At 36.5% G+C, this 18,708-nt stretch overlaps 1 protein-coding gene across 1 annotated transcript; it reads left to right on the top strand.

The window, feature by feature from the left end:
• The first annotated feature begins 2,502 nt into the window (after positions 1-2,502).
• On the top strand, positions 2,503-8,146 carry LOC107288284 (sulfate transporter-like). Its single transcript, XM_015816882.1, has 4 exons — positions 2,503-2,557; positions 4,199-4,208; positions 4,532-5,183; positions 6,570-8,146. The coding sequence occupies exons 1-4, from the start codon at positions 2,503-2,505 to the stop codon at positions 8,073-8,075; spliced, it is 2,223 nt and encodes a 740-aa protein (XP_015672368.1). The 3' UTR covers positions 8,076-8,146.
• Positions 8,147-18,708: the final 10,562 nt, after the last annotated feature.

Genomic DNA, 18,708 nt, shown 5'->3' with positions numbered 1-18,708 from the left:
ACAAGTCTTTCTTTTAACCTCCAAGTAGGTCATTAGTTTTGTATTGCTTTTCTTGATTCTCAGTGTGCAATTTAATACCTCTTTCATTGATCTTCAGCTACATTTGAAAGAGGCTGGTGGAAAGCATAAAATACAGTCTGTTTCTGCGTGCATAATTCCAGTAGCCATTTGTGGAAGAATATCAAGTTAATGATTTCACTGGATTTAGTGTTCCTTTGACCCAAAGTTGAGCTGATTACAATTCACATGAGTAAATTTAAACTACCTGCTTTTAATAGACTTGTCACAATGAATACAACCACTGAGAGAAAACAACAATAGCAAATCAACAAAGCAAGAGAAAAACAATTTGAATTACTGTGTTTTTAAAAATAATGTTTTTAAAAACATTACTAGGTTGTAAAAGAAAAGCCAGTGTTATAGTGCTGGAGAAGACCCAAATTTTAATCCTCCCTTAGTTACAGAAGTCAGTCATGTGACCTTAAACCAATCACTTCCTGTGGGGCAAAAAACTGTCAGACTTTGCAACAAGCTGGCTGAAAAACAAACCGTCATTGCATCTTGTATCAATAAGCTTTCCGATAACAACTGGGTAAGCACAATGAAAAACAGGCAGACCTTGTATCCAAGCAGGACAATTGCTAAGAAAAAACAATCTGATGCAGATGTTATATGTGTCATATATAAATAGCTGCAGGCTCTAGTTTATTTAATCAGTAGATTAATCTGAAATTTCACGTGTTGAGAAATGATTTCATACTCCCAAGCAAACAGTGTTTATGTGCTGACTCTTTTCTCTATCTAATTTTTTTAAACCAGTATAGACTTCTTTCAAGCAATAAGCATTTCAGTGCTATCCCAGAAGGATAGCCAAATGTCCTGCTCAGGATTTAGCAAAATGTCGCTCCTTTTCAATTACTGAGCACCATTGTGAATGAAGTACTGGTGTTGGTTTAAAGTAGGTTTATCTGCTGATGGGATTTGAATTTGTTTATTCTTAATTATTTCCTGCAGAGAAATTATATCTTCTGCATTAGGAAAAAAAAAAGTCCTGTGCCTCCTAAAAAGCTAATAAATGTATTATAGTAAAGACTTTTCTAAGCAATCCTATTACAAATAAACTTTTCTTTTTTAAAATAAAGTCCTTTGGGTCTGTTACATATTTTTGAATTCCTAGTTAGCAAAAGGGAAAATATTAAATACAGCTTTGAATGAATGGAATTGAATAAATGTTAGCCATTTTTAAAAGTACTAATAGTTGAGAGTTGATTGAAGTGCAGATTCCTCTGAATAAATCATTTTACTTAGTTAAAAGGAACTTCCTTATTCTATTGCAAATATTTGAATTACTCAAGAATAAGAATTCTTAAGAACTATAATCAGTGTTCTCAAATCATGCCAGTCACTTTTGTTGATTCCAGAAATCTCTTAGTCTTGTGAGTGCACCCATTAATGTTCTATATATTTTGGATAATTCTTATGGCAATTAGACAAATGAGCTAGTCATATCAAATGCTAAGGATGAGAAACGTAGCTAAATAAAATATATTAGCATTTATTTTAAATGGGCAATTCTGCTAGAAATTGAGCTGGCCATAGCCTTTTAAGTGGTTTTATTTTATATGCAATAAACTACTTGTATGTTGGAGAGACATTTTTTTATACTACACAATGAAATCTTTCATACTAGGACATATAAAGGTAAAATGTAGTCAAGCCAGCTTCTGGTGCCAGGCAGCTTCCCAATAAACCATTTTTTCCTTGATGTTGGAAGCCTATTACTGTACACAGACACTCCTTAGGTTTCACATGACAAACACGTAGTTGTTTTACTATAAGTACTTTCAAGGCTATTAAAGTAGGCTAAATGCCATATAGATTTGCAACTGGGTACCTATTTTGTGTTCTTAAATTTAGAAGAGCAAAGAGCTAGTAAGAGCATATTTGTTTTCCCAAAATCTTGCAAGATTTATGCAAGCATAGAGGAGATCTGCAGAAACACACTGGATAAATAGTCTGGTTCTCTAGAAAGACTGCTTTCTCTTAAGCACAGCTGCTGAAGTTTAGCCTCTGGTCATAGGGATACAAACATCAAAAAAGGCTCTCAAATCAATCCACTGGTTCTTTTTCCTACACATGTGGAAAGAAAGAAAATGTGTTCTTGGTAATTTATTATGGAATGAGAGTGAAAATAAAGAGAAAGCCAACCAGCATAATCAGTAGCCAGAGACCAGCCAGATGAGCTTAATAAGTCCAGATATCAGTGAAACAGGAGCCAGTTAATGACATTGCTTGTATTTTGATCATAATATTTAGTGTGCTGCTTTTCCCCCCTGAATTTCTACACAATTTCTGTACAAAGGACTGCTTGAAGTCAAGATAGTGAAATTAAGATGTGTGCCACATTGGTTTGGATCTCTCTGTTTTGGTATGCTTCCTGCCTCAAAATAGTAAGAAATCATTTCATTGTTATCAGACAATTGAACAACTGAATTTAGAAGAATGCTTCAGGAGCCATCAGAAAGAACAGGGAGGCTAAAGACAAATGTATACGATGGTATGTGTGTGTGTATATGTATGTGTGTGTAAATAGATAGATAGATAGATAGATAGATAGATAGATAGATAGATAGATAACACAAACAAACAATTTAATTTCACTATCTTGACTTCAAAGCAGTCCTTTGTACAGAAATTGTATAGAAATTCAGGGAAAAAAGCAGCACACTAAATATGTATATTTATATTATATTATCTTTTTGAATGAAACTTGATTCCTTACGACTTCTTGGCATAAGTTTTCTTATGAAGTTTTCTTGCCAACAGAAAAAAAATGATTTACCAAGTTCTTTTTCTAATGTGTGCACATGTGTACATTTATTTCCAGTTTATCTTGCAATCTTGGAATCTTATCCTATCCTATTCAAATCTGGCCTTGCTTTGCTTTTTGAAGTCAGCCAAGACCACTTAGATGCTATCATCCAGAATTATATTTAAAATAAAAGATTTGCATATGTTGATGTTTTCATAGGAAAAGATGAAAATCAAAAATATGTAGTGCAAACAATAGATACTCATATAAAGAGCATGCTTTGAAAACACTACAGTTTAAAATTTTATTTACTGTGGAATCATATATCCTTTGCATAGTGGTGGGATTCAGCCAGTTCGCACCACTTTGGCAGAACTGGTAGCTAATTTTTTGTTGCCCAGGCCCAGAATGGACTTCTGGAAACGGCATCCACACAGAGAACCGGTTGTTCACATATTTGAATCCCACCACTGCTTTTGCATATTGATTCACATTCCTTGGGTGATGTGCAAAATATAAGTGCCTCCTCCTTGTGGAGTAGCTAGCATTGTAAAATATTTATGTTTCTTCCTGTAAATACAATTCTTGCAATCCATAATTGTAAAAGAAACGTATAGCAAAAAGTTGTGGACTACCTAGTCTCTAACGGAAATGAAATTCCTTATATTACATCTACTATTTCTTATGGAATAACCAGTAAAACATGTTACCTTGGTATATCTTTTCTAAAAAGATATTAATATTAGGCACCTTAAATTACTATTCAATTTAGATTTAAAAATATTGATTATCCCAGAATATATAAGGTTTAAGAATGCTTAAGTTTTTAAATAGCATATCCCCTTAGTCCAATCATGACTTAGTCCAATGCAGTCTTACAGGTTTAAAAATGCTTAAGTTTTTAAATAGCATATGTCCTTAGCTTAGTCCAATCATGACTTAATCCAATGCAATCAGCCTTATAGGTCTACGGTGTAGACAAAAAAGAGAACCCATACATGTTACTTACGCTGTATGGAAGCAGGAGGCAAATGTTCAGAAACCAGAGGTTCAGAAACCAGGTAGTTGAAGCTAGAAGTAAAGAATTGCACTGTTCCTTCGCTCTTTCTGAACATGTAGATTCAAATCTTGCAAAGGGGAAAATGAGCTCTGCATTCTTACTAATTCTTCCTCATTCCCATAACTGTCCCTCTAACAGGATAAAACTGTGTGCTTAATTGGACCATCCAGTCCACAAACTGTCTAATGCAAGACTTCCTGTGTGTTTGTCGTCACTTTTACTATTATGCACATCAGGAGTGGAGGTTTTTTTTCAGTTGTATGGAGCATTCAGTGGGTTTTTTAAAAATATTTTGATAACCTTCCATTTATGTTCTTTGGCTTTAGGTGCTTTCAGGTCAGTTTATGTTCCTTATTTCTTTTGTTTCCTCATGTTAATCTACAGAAAGTTATGCTATTAGTATTCATCAGAGCGTTATCCATTTCAGCCATAGATTCTGAACCCCTAGCTCTGTTCTCATGTCCACTGCAAATACTCCTTTTGTGCTTCATGTTTTAATGGTATAATTTAGATTTACAGATGCTAGTCCTGATTTGGATCAAGGCTGGTAAGTCTTTTCTTTTCCAGAGTTGCTTGTATGAATTTTGCCTTAATAAGACTTTTATCTGAATATGGGTTAGGGGTAGAAATCTTACATCTTTTTCTCCATTTTTCTACAGATCTCTGAGGATGGCAGCAGAAGCCAATCACGTCCAACCGACACTTGAATTGGCAGAGGAGACTTATAGCAAAGGGGATGATCATTCCAGGATATCTCTAGAATATATAGGAAAAAGTACAGATATTAAGGCTTACATGCTAAAGAAATTGAAGAAAAATTGCAGCTGTACCCCCGCTAAAGCCAAAGATCTTCTTTTCGGTTTTCTCCCAGTATTGACGTGGCTCCCCAAGTACAAACTGAAAGAGTATTTCTTGGGTGACCTTATGTCTGGCATAATTGTAGGAATTTTGCTAGTTCCACAGTCCATTGCTTATTCCCTCTTGGCTGGCCAAGAACCTATCTATGGTCTGTATACATCATTTTTTGCAAGCATCATTTATTTTCTGTTTGGAACTTCCCATCATATCTCGGTGGGCATTTTTGGCGTACTCTGCTTGATGGTGGGAGAAGTGGTAGACCGTGAATTGCAGATGGCTGGGTATGATTCAGTATCGGTTGCTTCTAGCAATTATCATTCTGATATGAATGACCTCATAAATGACACATTGGTGTCTTGGACTGCCAATCAGACTTCACAGAAAGTATGTGATAGGAGTTGCTATGCAATTACTGTTGGAGCAACTGTGACTTTCGTAGCTGGGATTTATCAGGTAAGAAATTGCAGTTAAAGGGGATCCACTTCATCTGAGATCAGTTCTTTATCTTTGGGGGACTTAGTTTGCAAGTATGCAAAATTGGAGGTAGGTAGATATAAGAACTGTAGCTAAGATTTCTCCCTCCTTTATCCTACAGACATACGAGTAAAAAATGTGGTAACAGTGAGTAGATTGCAATTCTAAGCACTGTAATCTCCAAACAGCAGGAAGGGACCCATTATGGAAGGCAATTTTAGTATTATATCTATACTTTGAATTAAAGCAGACATGTCAAACTCGCGACGTCACGTGATGTCGCGCAACGTATTGGGCCGTTTTTGCCATTGCTGGCAATGGGGTAAGCGTGGCTTCTGGATGACGCATCCGGCCCGTGGGCCGGCAGTTTGACACCCCTGAATTAAAGGAATGAGTATCTGTAAGTCTAACAGGTTGGGCCTGGTTAGACTTGAATTTTCAAATTTATTTGGGAAAAATACTTATTTCATATTCCCAAATTTAATTTTAAAAATATTTTAGATACATGTTATATTGCTTGTTTTGCCCAGGAGTAGGATCATTGATCATTGATCTGAACAGAGGTACTTGGATGCAAAACAGATAGAGGTAGTATGTTTCATCCTTAGTACCTTTTCATGATCTGAGGCCTTGTGGCTACCATACAAACCCAGGTAAAATACAGTTCCTTTAAGGAGCCACCAGTAGATACGACAAAAGTCCACATGCTAGATCTTATGAGCCTTTTTTGTTTGTTTGTTTGTTTCATTGCATGCTTCCAATACTAATGTTTTTTTTTCAGATTAGTAGGATGGACAAAGGATATTTATGAAGTAACTGTAGCCTTCTGAGTTTTCTTCCCAATAGTTTTATTAAGGATTATATTAAACATAAAATAAATTGAGAAACCTGATACAAAGAGATATAGTTATAGCTGATATATGTCAATATTGATAGAGATACAGATGTAACTACGTAGATAGAGGAAAAAATGGGAAAAATGGGAAAAGTTCATCACAGAAACGATAGCAGAAAAAGAAACTTTCCTCTTCATCCTCAAGAAGCATATTCAACATCAGACAAAATTTATATCAAAGTTAAACATATGCATATTACAATTATATCATGCACAATATAAGATTAAGCGGCTTTTAAAAAAATATTGGCAATCTTAAGAAGTAGAAATATATTTTTTTAAAAAAACAAACTAAGAAATTTCTCATAATAATGAAACATGTTGAAGAACCTGAAACAAACACAAAGCTAATTGTAATTCTTAATAGAAATAATATATTAAGACCTATCTAATAACATGTACTTCACCTTTCAGCCTCGTTTCCTTTGTAAATACCGAAGTATCATCTAATCTTTGGCCTTTGTCTTCAGGTTGCTATGGGCCTCTTCCAGGTGGGCTTCATCTCCGTGTACCTCTCTGATTCCTTGCTCAGCGGATTTGTTACAGGTGCATCCTTAACCATCCTTACCTCCCAAGCCAAATACCTCTTGGGTCTAAACATTCCACGGAGCAGTGGCATTGGCTCTCTCTTAAATACATGGATAAACATATTCGGAAACATCCATAGGACCAACACATGTGACCTCATCACCAGCTGCTTGTGCCTTCTTGTTCTTATTCCAGCAAAAGAGTTAAATGAGCGGTTCAAATCAAAACTTAAGGCTCCCTTGCCCACTGAGCTTTTAGTGATCATAGTAGCCACGTTGGCGTCTCATTTTGGGAAGCTGAAAGAGAAATATGATTCCAGTGTGGCTGGGCATATACCAACTGGATTTCTACCACCACAATCGCCAGATTGGAGTCTGATTCCTAGCGTGGCTATGGATGCAGTGCCCATAGCCATTATTGGCTTTGCCATTACTGTATCTCTTTCAGAGATGTTTGCCAAGAAACACGGCTATACCGTTAAACCCAACCAGGAAATGTACGCCATTGGTTTCTGCAACATCATCCCGGCTTTCTTTCATTGTTTCACAACCAGCGCGGCCCTTGCCAAGACTCTAGTTAAAGATGCAACTGGCTGCAAGACTCAGATCTCTGGTGTGGTGACTGGCTTGGTCATCTTGTTAGTTCTCCTTGTGATTGCTCCCCTCTTCTATTCACTCCAGAAGTGTGTGCTAGCGGTCATAATCATTGTCAACCTCAAAGGAGCCTTGCGAAAATTTGGTGACCTGCCAAAAATGTGGCAGTTAAGCAAAATTGACACACTGATCTGGTTTGTCACTATGTTATGTTCAGCATTGATAAGCACTGAACTTGGCCTTCTTATTGGGGTCTGTTTTTCAATGATTTGTGTTATTCTACGGACACAAAATCCAGAAGGACAGCTACTTGGTCTGGTACCAGACTCTGAAATCTATGAACCCCTCCCTGCCTACAGTGGCCTTCAAGCTGAGGCAGGCATCAGAATTTTTCGCTTTGAAGCACCAATATACTATGCAAACAAAGAGAACTTTAAGTCCATGCTGTACAAGAAGGCTGGAGTCAATCCCTTATTGGAACTGGCAGCAAAGAGAAAGCTAGAAAAGCAAAAACACACTGAAAAATCAGATGGTGCCAATAAAAAACAGGCAGAAACTTTGGTGGAGCTTGTCTCTCAGCAGTTCGCATTCCATACACTAGTAATAGACTGTTGTGCAGTGCAGTTCTTGGATACAGCAGGGATTCATACACTCAAGGAGGTTCAAAGGGATTATGGGGAAATTGGCATCCAAGTGCTGCTGGCTCAATGTAATCTCTCTGTGAGGGACTCCTTGCAGCGAGGGGAGTATATTAAAAAAGGAGAGAAGCATTTTCTCTTCCACAGTGTGCACCAAGCTGTGGAATATGCATTATGTACTTATAAGCATAACGGCAACTGTTCCTCTGAAATCTAATGTAAGTAAAAGCTTCCTGTTTAATGAGACTAATGATGCTGGGCATTATACATACTGTGTGTCTCACAAAATTATAAAGGGCATTTTTTTTTAACCTGCTGTTGATAATACAAGATTATAAACAAATTCATTTTGTACCTTTCATTTTGCGCTGCTGAATGGTGCACTGAAAAAGTAGTGATGAATCCTATGCCTGAAGTGTGGATAATTACACTCATAAGTTGTGCTTGGCCAGAAGAACAAATACTCAAAAGTCTTCTTCCCACACTGCTGGGCAGGTAGTGTCACCACTGTTCAGGGTGTTCCTTTCGTGAAAGGAAAAATTCCTGCTTCTTTATGTTTGTACCCTCTCCCCCTCCCCTTCATGCAACTTCATTGGTACCTCTCAAAAATGGTTCTGAATTATGTGGGTGTGTCATGGTATACTATTTGGGGAGGAAAGATCTCAGAAAAATGGAAATCCATCTGATTTGGGGCATTTTCCCCATTTTAGAAACCTCGCCCCACATTATTGAATGTAGAATAAACTGTGCGTCAAATTAGGTGGCCATGGGAATAGAATAGGAAAGCAAAGCTGTTTCTGTCAAAATTTCCATTCACTTAAGAGTGAAGACCATGTTTTATTCAACTGCCAATTTCAGTTGTTTTTTTCATAATTCAAGATAGCAATTTGTGATGTGATTTTTCTTATGCTAAGAAATGACTGCACATATCTGCATACCTGAATTCTACAATGAACCTGAGTTTTGAAAAATATTTTATTAGCTGTGTTTAAACCAGGGATGTCAAACTGCCAGCCTGTGGGCCGATTTCATCATACCGGAGCCCACCCCATTGCCGGCAATGGCAAAAAAGCTCCGATACGTTGCGCGACATCACATGACGTCGCGAATTTGACATGTCTGGTTTAAATCAATAGTATGCCTCATTTGGGTTCTAAAAGCCATATCATTGAGCATTACATATTTTATAATGTTAGGTGAAACACACTGTATGAAGCACCTATAAATAGTTCTTAAGTTATAGCCATATTGTACAGTAAATACTTAGTCTGTTTAGACTTTATTTAGGAAATAGAAACACTAACTCTTCTTTTAGCAAAAGTAACGGATGACGACCAAGGTAGCTAGAACATGTTAGCTCTTTGTCTGTCTGTCTGTCTGCCCGCCCCTCAAAACAGTTACTACTATTAAATAAAGGATCTAATGAATAATCATTTTTACAGGTAGACTATAGACTTTCATTGTACTTTTCTTTTTGCGTGTCCCCCCAAATAAGACATGTACATTGTTTTGAAATTCTCAGGATAGATATATGAAATATTAACTGAAAATGAAATGAAACATTATTGGCACATCTTAAAGATTCCTTTCCATTATTTGTTACAGTGCTAGGTCTGTCATAAAAGGTATTGAGGGTTTGTGAGAATGAAAATAAATTTCATTTTCATTAGCTATAAAGAAATGTTGTGATTTCTAGTTTTCTTGGCACAAAAGAAAAGGGCTGTAACCATTATTAAAGAATAATTCCTTTTTCCTTCTGGAAAAATGGAGAACTATCATAGATAATGGCAAAGGTAAAATGTCTATTGGGTTACAGAGTTTATTGCCAAAGTATGATATAATATTCTAATTCTGCATACTTGTGTCTCAATCTAGGATCCACAAAATATATAGAAATTTGAAATTAAGAAATCTAAATAAAAAATTTAAAACTTATTTCATTGACCTAGAAACTTCCCCTTTTTTCTGAGTTATTTGAAAAAAAAATATTAGCTGACTTGAACAGAAGACATGGATATTCATAAGATTAATAGCAGTCAGAGTTTCTTCTACACAAACATTTCCAAAAAGGGTCAGAAGGATGTTCATCAATAAAGCATGAAGGCATTATTTGTCTTCTGCGTTCATTGGCATCCTGAAGGTTTTATGAAACCATAGCAACTAATAGCTCTTGATACAGGATACCTTTCCTGTGTGACTTTGTGTAACCCAGAGATAAATGGCCAAGTGCCTGGCAGTGCCACAGCATCAAGAATTCATCTTTGGGTAGCTGCTGGGCTCTGTATCCCACCTGGATTTTTTAAAAAATAAAAATTCTCAATTAAATGGAATGTCTCTAGAGTAAGGGAAGGTAAAAGGTCCCTTCCAACTTTATTATTATTATTATTATTATTAACTGGCTGTGTCCATATTAACAGCAATTATGTGAGAGCACCCATGACCTTGTCTCAAAATTCCAAACATGCCCAACAGCCGAAAAGGGTTATTTAATCAAATGTCTAAAAGCCACCTAAACTGTGGAAACTATGGTGTCTTGCTAAGAGAAGTTCTGTTTGCAAATGTGTTTTCATTTGTTTATTGCCAGCCAGTTGCAATTGTTAATATTAAATCCTAATGTTGTGAATTAAGAGAGACAAAGATATCCCTCTTGCTTTTACATGCAGCTTGTAATTTATGGCTGAATCTCTAGGGGGCACAATTTACTAGAGAAGTATCTGCTTGACTTTTTTTTAAAGACTAAGAATTGGCCATGTCTAACTTCAAAAGATATAGCAAATTGCAGTGGGGTTGAATGCATTTATTTGTTTACATTTTCTGGGACGTAATAGTGTCTTTTCACTGTCATTCCTGCATAATAGATTATAATTTTAGGAAGAGGCTTCTTGGCTTTTTAAAAAATAACGTAAAATTACTTTCATTGTTTAAAAATATTTGATTTTGTGAAGTATTAAAAAACATTATAGCGAAGTCTTATTAAGACAACAATGTACATTCTCATCTCATAACTACTAAAATACAATGCACAACTGGAAATCACACTGCAGTAAACATATTGAAATTGGTAGATCGGAGGTCTTTTCAAATAAAAGGCCCACAAATCTTCCAATTTTGGTATAATATCTGGTTTACTGGACTGGTTTGAAAATTATGTGGTTTTCATTGTGACCATTCCCTCCTCTGTTGCTATTTCAACTGTTTTTTGTGTAGTTTTCATTTAGCTTGTTAAGGAACTACAGATATATTATCTCAGAATTACAGGTCTTCCTCCATTTGAATCTGCATTATAAAAAGTCATAGTTAAGTAGTTTCTACTGCTTTCAGTTATATTACATTCTGATGGAAACTTTTTGTTTCACTTGAGGTAATTACTTTTTTCCTTAGAAATATTTTGTCCTTGAATGAATGCATTCTTGGGAGACAGCAGGCTGTGTTTCTGTAGATATTTTCAAGGAAAATAGGTATATTTGTCAACCAGTCATTTCTGAAAGGATCATAGTGTAAATCCATTCAATGTTGCATCCAGAGAAGGGAAATTGCTACTACCGTAGGAGTCTACCAGTACCAGTGATTTTCCAAAAATAAGTATGGAAAATAGTCTTAAGGAGTAAAGCTATTTTCCATGAAGCTTAGATTTAAGAACAGAAAAATTCAACAGAAAATTAATAGGTTCACACATTTCACAAAGGCACGTTACAGTATTTTCTGCCTTAATATTTAATATTAAGAGCTACTGTAGTTACTTCGTAAACTAGGATTAAGCAAAAAGCATGGCTTAGTATAAATGCCAACCTGGCCTAAATAAAATTAATCTGAATGGAGAAATGTTAATTTTTAATGAGAAATACTTTTCCCCTCTGCTTGAATCTTTTAAGATGAAATGCAAGTTAATTTTACAGAGAATATTTCTGTATGCTAACAGCCAGTGAAATTAACATCCATCAGACTTCAGTTATACATGTGGAATCTTTTTTCTATCTTAGAGATGCTGCTGGTAGCTGTTTCTGTTGCTTCTAGAATATCTAATACACTATAAACGCTGGCATTCAGTAATGGAATATATTTTAAAATGATACTTTTAATAAGTGTCACACTACTAACTTTAATTTGCATTTTACAAGATTGTAACCATAAACCTTGTAAGCATTCCTACTTGAATATTTTCCATTAATTGCTTTGCCACTGTCTTACTTAGCCCTAAGTAATTTTAATATTTGCTTTTTTCACAAAAACATAAAAGATGTGGCCTAGACCAAAAGAGGCATGAAATGACTTGCAATGAATATAGCCATTTTTTTTTTTTATCTATCTGCTTTGCTAATTTATTTTTTCAGTGACTGTTGCATTTGCAAAAGTATTTTCGAAAACTGCTACAATTTTTCCCCACAGGGCATGCTCCATATCTTTATTATCATGCACAGCAAGATGCCTTTTGCAGAAATTTTTCACTTGTTATCCTAATAGTACCATATTCATGTGTGCCTTTCTTTTATCACCTGCCATCACAGATTTATTTAATAGCCTCCTTGCCCTGAGGGGAGAAGAGCAAGGTTAACTCTGGGGATTGGTGAATTCAATGGATACAGTTGAAATGGTTCAAATGCCACAATGGAGCTACTTGTTTCCAAACCACCTTTTCCCTGGACAGAGTCCATCAGATAATTCAGGGGTAGTCAACCTTGGCTCTTTTATGACTCGTGGACTTCAACTCCCAGAATTCCTGAGCCAGCTGTGCTGGCTCAGGAATTCTGGGAGTTGAAGTCCACGAGTCATAAAAGAGCCAAGGTTGACTACCCCTGAGATAATTGGTGAAAGATAACGTCATGAGAGAGAGAGAGAGATCATGTTGATTCTCTGACTACATTGGGAATCTCATCTGCTACAAATGAAGTTGCTTGATATTTTTTTTAAGCAACTAATTCTATGTATTCCAGATGTTGCCATTACATATTATTCTAGGTAATAATCATTATTATTTGAACAGCTGTGTGCTGTATTAGAAACATCAATCCAACACTGGAAGCAGTTCACAGAAACTAAATGTTTAATTGCAGTTCTTTGGATTGCTGTTTCTATTAGCCATTGTGCATTGGTACGTTCTTTTTAAATGAGATAGTTCAGTGGTGGCGAACCTATGGCACGCATGCCAAAGGCGGCACTCAGAGCCCTCTCTGTGGGCACGCACACCATGCCCCGGAGATGGCAACCGTCCCTCTTCAACCAGCCGCCCGCTAACTCGCCAAGGTCCACGTGGCTGGATGCATCCCAGTACCCATGCGCTCTCTGGCCTCTGTGTGCAGGGGCTGATGGTGTCAGGCAGCAGCTGCCCCGGCCCCTGCCTCGCCTTGCCCTGCGACAATGACTCCCCTGCCCTGCCCTGCCTTGCCTTGCCTCACCCTGCAGGACGAGCCTCCTGTCCCCTGCCCCACCTGTCAGAGACCCCCTTGATTTCCCCCAACCCTGCCCGCCCCCACAGGTGTCCCTCCCCATGAGCAACATCGAGGTGATCATGCCCACCTTGGCCACATCCACCCAGTCTGCCATGAGCACCACAGCCACGCCCACCCAGTGGGCCACGCCCATCTGGCACCCGGCGATAAATAAGTGGGTTTTGGGTTGCAGTTTGGGCAGTCAGTCTCTAAAAGGTTCGCCATCACTGATATAGTTCATTGGAAGTTCTGTTGTAATGCAATTGTGCAGAATTAAAAATAGGGATTATTTTTTTTTGCTTTATACCATTGATTTTTTTTTAAGGGGTAGATCTCCAGATATCTGGATACAATCTACATCTTCTTTTTTGCCAGATGTTTTTGTTACAGATTAGGATAGTAACATTTTCACGGACTGCACTTAATATTTGGGTTGGGGTAAAAGAAAGGCCACAGGGCCAGGATTATTGGGCAAAACAGAAGGGTATTTCATATAGATCAGCAGGACTAAATTTTTCTGTCTTGGTTTTATAAGGAATATGCTGTATGTTTGCTTTTTATAACAGTTTTAAATCTACCTCGAAGACTTACGGTACAATGTTTCTCAGCTATTAATTTTCAGCAATCACATTGTATAATTGAAAAACAGCTTTGGGAGCCCTTTCCTATTTTGGGGGAATTTCAAATATCCTAGGAGGTCATCTTTAGCATGGTAAGATGTGGTAATAAGGTAAAATCCTAATCAAAATTTGTAATAGTTGAGAATGCTGAGAATTATATCTAATGTTATTTACAGGTTGCTGGTTTGCAAAATGTTAAACCAATTAATATTTCAAATTAAAATTCTAAATTATTTAGGGTGAAACTAACCATTAAAGAGTAATGGAGCAGTTGTCCGTTTATGTTCTTTTCCTCTTTTGTCCAGTAAAATGCAATATATGGCAATGTATAGTATGTTCTTCTGCCTCTTTTTTTATGGATAAAAATGCATGGTGTGAATAGTCTGATAATAACATGGGAGTAGTTCTCTGTTTCTTGTAAAGTTGGCATTGCCCCTCAAATTTGTCTAATTTTGAGTGCTTTGCAGTCAAAATTATATTGGCCATATGTTTTGGATTGGGTTTCTAATATGTCTTTTTTATGGACCTTGTTCTAAGGTAATCTGAATTAAAATCTAATTTTAACATAATATATGGCCAACTATTTTAAACATAAAGGGAAGAACACATACTCTTTTACAAAAGCATAAATCAAGTTTTTACCGAAGTGATGAAATGGAACACTAATCCTGGAACCTTAAACTCAGCAAAATATATAAATTAGGCTGATAAGCAAATGCATATTGAGGGACAAGGGTTTCTGAGGTTTCATCAGACTTTAATTGTAGAAATTAGATATTTAGAAACAAAAATAAATAGCAATTTGCTGGATGCTGGATTCCCTTCAGATTGCATTCGTCTTTCAGGTTTTACTAAAAGTATCATGATCCTTAGGACGCTATGAGTTACTTAGCTCTATCCAGTGTGATACAACTGAAAATAAAAGAGTTATTTAAACATTGTTTATAGCAGAAGTCCCCAACCGCCGGTCCAGAGATTGGCACCAGTCTGCAGTGCACCAGAAATTGACCCACACAAACGAGTGAAGCCCCATCTGCATATGCGCGGGATTCAGGCAGCATGCCCCCTCTAGTCTGCAGAAAAACCTATCTCCATGGAACCTATCGCTGGCACCCAAAAGGTTGGGGGGGGGGTAGGGTTAGGTTAGGGATTTCTATTTACATCTTATCTGGAGCTTCTCATAAAAAATAACTTTTTCACTGAGCTAACCACCCATACAACACAGATGCATAGACCTCCAAAAATGATTACCAAATTGTATTTTTTAATTTGACAGAAGAGGAAAATTGTTAAACACGTGTGGAACAAAACACATGTGCTTATGTAGATGAAATTAACACATAAAATGTATTACGTGCTCTGGCCTCAAATACGTTTTGGAATGGACCACAAAAGTTACACATTGCTGCTAATTAATCACTTAGAAACGTTTTCATTATGTTAATTTTGTAAAAGTTTCAAAATCTTTGTAAAAGGGCTAAAATATAATAAAATATTATAAGACCATCAGATGGACTATATAAATTATACCAATCAGATCTTTGGGGCTTTTCCTAAACAAAATGTCAAGTGCATATAATAAGGGTCTTCTTTGGAGATTGTTTTGCTCAGGAAAAAGTCATCCCTGTTCCATATTAGAGCTGCAGAACAACATTAGGAATTGAGATTAAATAATGAACGCACTGATATTTTAATTTCATTCCTATAAGAGATTGTGTCTAGCATCTATGCTATAAATTATTTCTGCTTATTTCATTTACAAGGGTTTTTACAACTTGGAATCTAAATAAAGTTTTGGGGATTTCTCTTAAGAGCCCTGAAAATTAGTATCTCATTGCTCAAGCACTTTCATTGGCTTTGCCATTTATATGTCATAGGACAGCTTGAATGAAGAACATAGAACATTAGGTTCTAGGAAAGAATGGTTAATTTTCCAGGCTACTTTGAAAATTGTGCCTTTTTAAAAAAAACAGAAAAATAGTTGTGCACTATTCAAATGCTCTCAAATTAATATTGATTTAATGAAGGAAAAGGGCTGCTCTTTGTACATCAGAACTACAGGATTTTTCTGTGAATGGAAAATTTCTAATTGTCTTTATATGCAAAAATAATGTTTTTATGGAAAAATATTGTACATTGTAGATTCTTATCATTGGGCAATCTTGTTAATTATTGCTTGACAATGAAATAAAACAAAACTGGATAAGTGGGCTATTGACCAATATGCAAATAAGCAAATATGGTCACAGTTCAATTATTTGTTTTTTTGTGAAAATTGTGCAATATCCAAACATAACATAAATGAAAAGTTTATAGCAAAACAAATGAAACCACGGGGGTTGGGAGTAATGAACTCATATTTTCTTATTTGTACTTTCAGAGGCAAGAGTGCTTAAATTTAAGAAGAGTGCTTAAATTCTTGGCTAGTAATATGAGGAGATAGGGAATTAAATCTTTATGTCTCATGCCAATTTTTTAAAAAGCTAATGAGTTATTACAAAGGAAGAAAATTGTACTCTCACCCATAATTGGTGAGAAGGCTAAGAAAAATAACAGAAATCATAATAAGATGTAACCTCATTTGCTTTACAAAAATTATATGAAATCCATTGCATTATGGATAAAATGTTTAATTACTTTGCCGCCTATATGATTGTACAAATACAATTCTCATTTAGCTATTTTTAAAACTCTGTTAATTATGTAGAAAGTATAGAAGAATTAAGGTACAGCATATGAAAAGAAGGCATATTATAATATTGTTTGCATACAAAATTATAACTGGAAATATGCATTACATTCTTTTATTTCAACTTTTTATTGCCATATGTAAAGCGGGAGAATAGTATAGTTTTCTTCCTTGTCTAACTTTACATTACAATAAGGTTTCATTGCATCTCATCTACTAAGGGAAAGTGCACTTTGCAGTATCTGAATGTAATTTCCTAAATGAAGAGCAAGTTACAGTAAAAGGTATTTGTAAATAAGTAGAAATGCAAATAGGAAGAGGTTTTGTCTTCTGCCTTCTATGTAATGGTAAATGTCTAAACTGCTCACATATATATTTTTTAATTGACAAAATTGTTGGACAACTCTAGAAATAAAGATAATTAAGGATGCCCATGAATTGTAGTGGTTAAAATGTTAACAAGTCTCAAGGACTGCTGCTTTCAATTTCTCACTCAACCAATGAGCTTTCTGTTGATTTGGCGGTGATTGCCTGAGTCACCCAGTTGGCTTGGTGCCTAAGGTGGGACTAGAACTAGAACTCACAGTTTCCTGGTTTCTAGGTACACCAAACTGGCTCTCACAATTAAGATTAGCAGCATTTAAAACTCCAACTGCAACTGAGCATGCACTAGCCTCTATTTTGTACATGTTGGCCTCTCATTAATTGAATTTTGAGTCACGTTAAATCTGACTTGGTATCAACTTAAAATTTGCACTAAATAGAATATTGCATTATTCAAATACTAATCACAATCTAACCTGTATAATATTGGGTTTTAATAAGTTATTTAGATACTATCAATTCAAAACACTGGCATTTTTAAAGCAAAGATTTTGTTAAATTTTGTCCAATTGCATATTATGTCTTTTTTGTATAGCAAAGATACAAAGTGTAAAAATTACCAAAGAAATGACAAGCAACCGTTGCTTAGTACGCTGCCATTTGCCATTTGAAAATGAAACTTAGTATCTTTTGCGAGTTTCAAATGTCTCAGAAAATGTTGAATCTGTTTTCATAAGAATGTTTTATAAAAATATTTACCAATAAAAATATTTTATATTACTGTTGTTGTTGTCGTCTGCTTTTCTTTTGGCAGTTCCATTGAGCAACTTTTCAGAATGCAAAAAAATGCAGCGTGTCTCTAATTATAGGATGCAGCTGGAGGATATGTTTGTACAATTATTGTATGAGTCACAGTGTTAGTACACAGTTTAAAACAATAAGAAAAGGGGAGCTACCACTTTTATACCAGTTCTTTCTCCCAGCAAGTCCAGAATGCAGTAGTGGTAATTATGGGTGAACCACAGTCTGCCCACATAACATCTTTCCTCTGTGAGCTGCACTGGTCTCAGATGGCTTCCAGGTGCAATTCAATATGCCAGTTTTCATCTGTAAAACCCTTTGTCGCATGGGGATAGGTTACCNTACCTGAAGCATCAGCCCTCAACATTTTGGGCACCAGGGACCATTTCCATGGAGAAACATCTTTTCTGTGGACCGGAGGGGGTATGTTTTGTGTGCTGCCTGCATCCCGTGGATGGAGCTTAGCTTGTTTGTGCGGATCGGTTGCTGGCATGCCCTGGACCAGTGCTGGTCCACAGACTGGGGGTTGGGGACCCCTGATTTGAGCTATTTTCTCTCCAGTTGAATCTGCCTCTCCCAGTAAATCCAACAGGGTGGCATGCTATGAGTCCCTTCTATAAAGCAATGCCATCTGGCAGATTGCCTTCTCAGTTGCAGTGTCTGCCTTCTGGAACAGCTTACTCTGAGATTCAGATTGCCTTGACACTGCTAGCCCAGAACAGCCCAAAGCACATATTCTGCTAGAGAGAAGTTCCATGAGGATGGGCTCCAGCATGAGTCTAAAAGCTCAGAAAACTAAATTTCTGTTCCTGGTGACTGACCCAAAGTGGATCCTGAAAATAATTCTGTCCCCCACCCCTATCTAGGCCATCCTGAATGAACTCAGTGGTGGTGCAGAGGCTGGACATAAAGTAGATTCCCAGGCCTTGACTTCAGCCCTAGTGCCATTGCTGCCACTCAAAAAGCCTGCCTGGCAACATTCTCCAAATC

Source organism: Protobothrops mucrosquamatus, unplaced genomic scaffold (assembly GCF_001527695.2).
Source record: "Protobothrops mucrosquamatus isolate PMUCROS unplaced genomic scaffold, P.Mucros_1.0 scaffold517, whole genome shotgun sequence".
NCBI lineage: Eukaryota > Metazoa > Chordata > Lepidosauria > Squamata > Viperidae > Protobothrops > Protobothrops mucrosquamatus.
The sequence above is the reverse complement of the archived record's forward strand: the minus strand, read 5'-3'. Positions and strand labels throughout refer to the sequence as shown.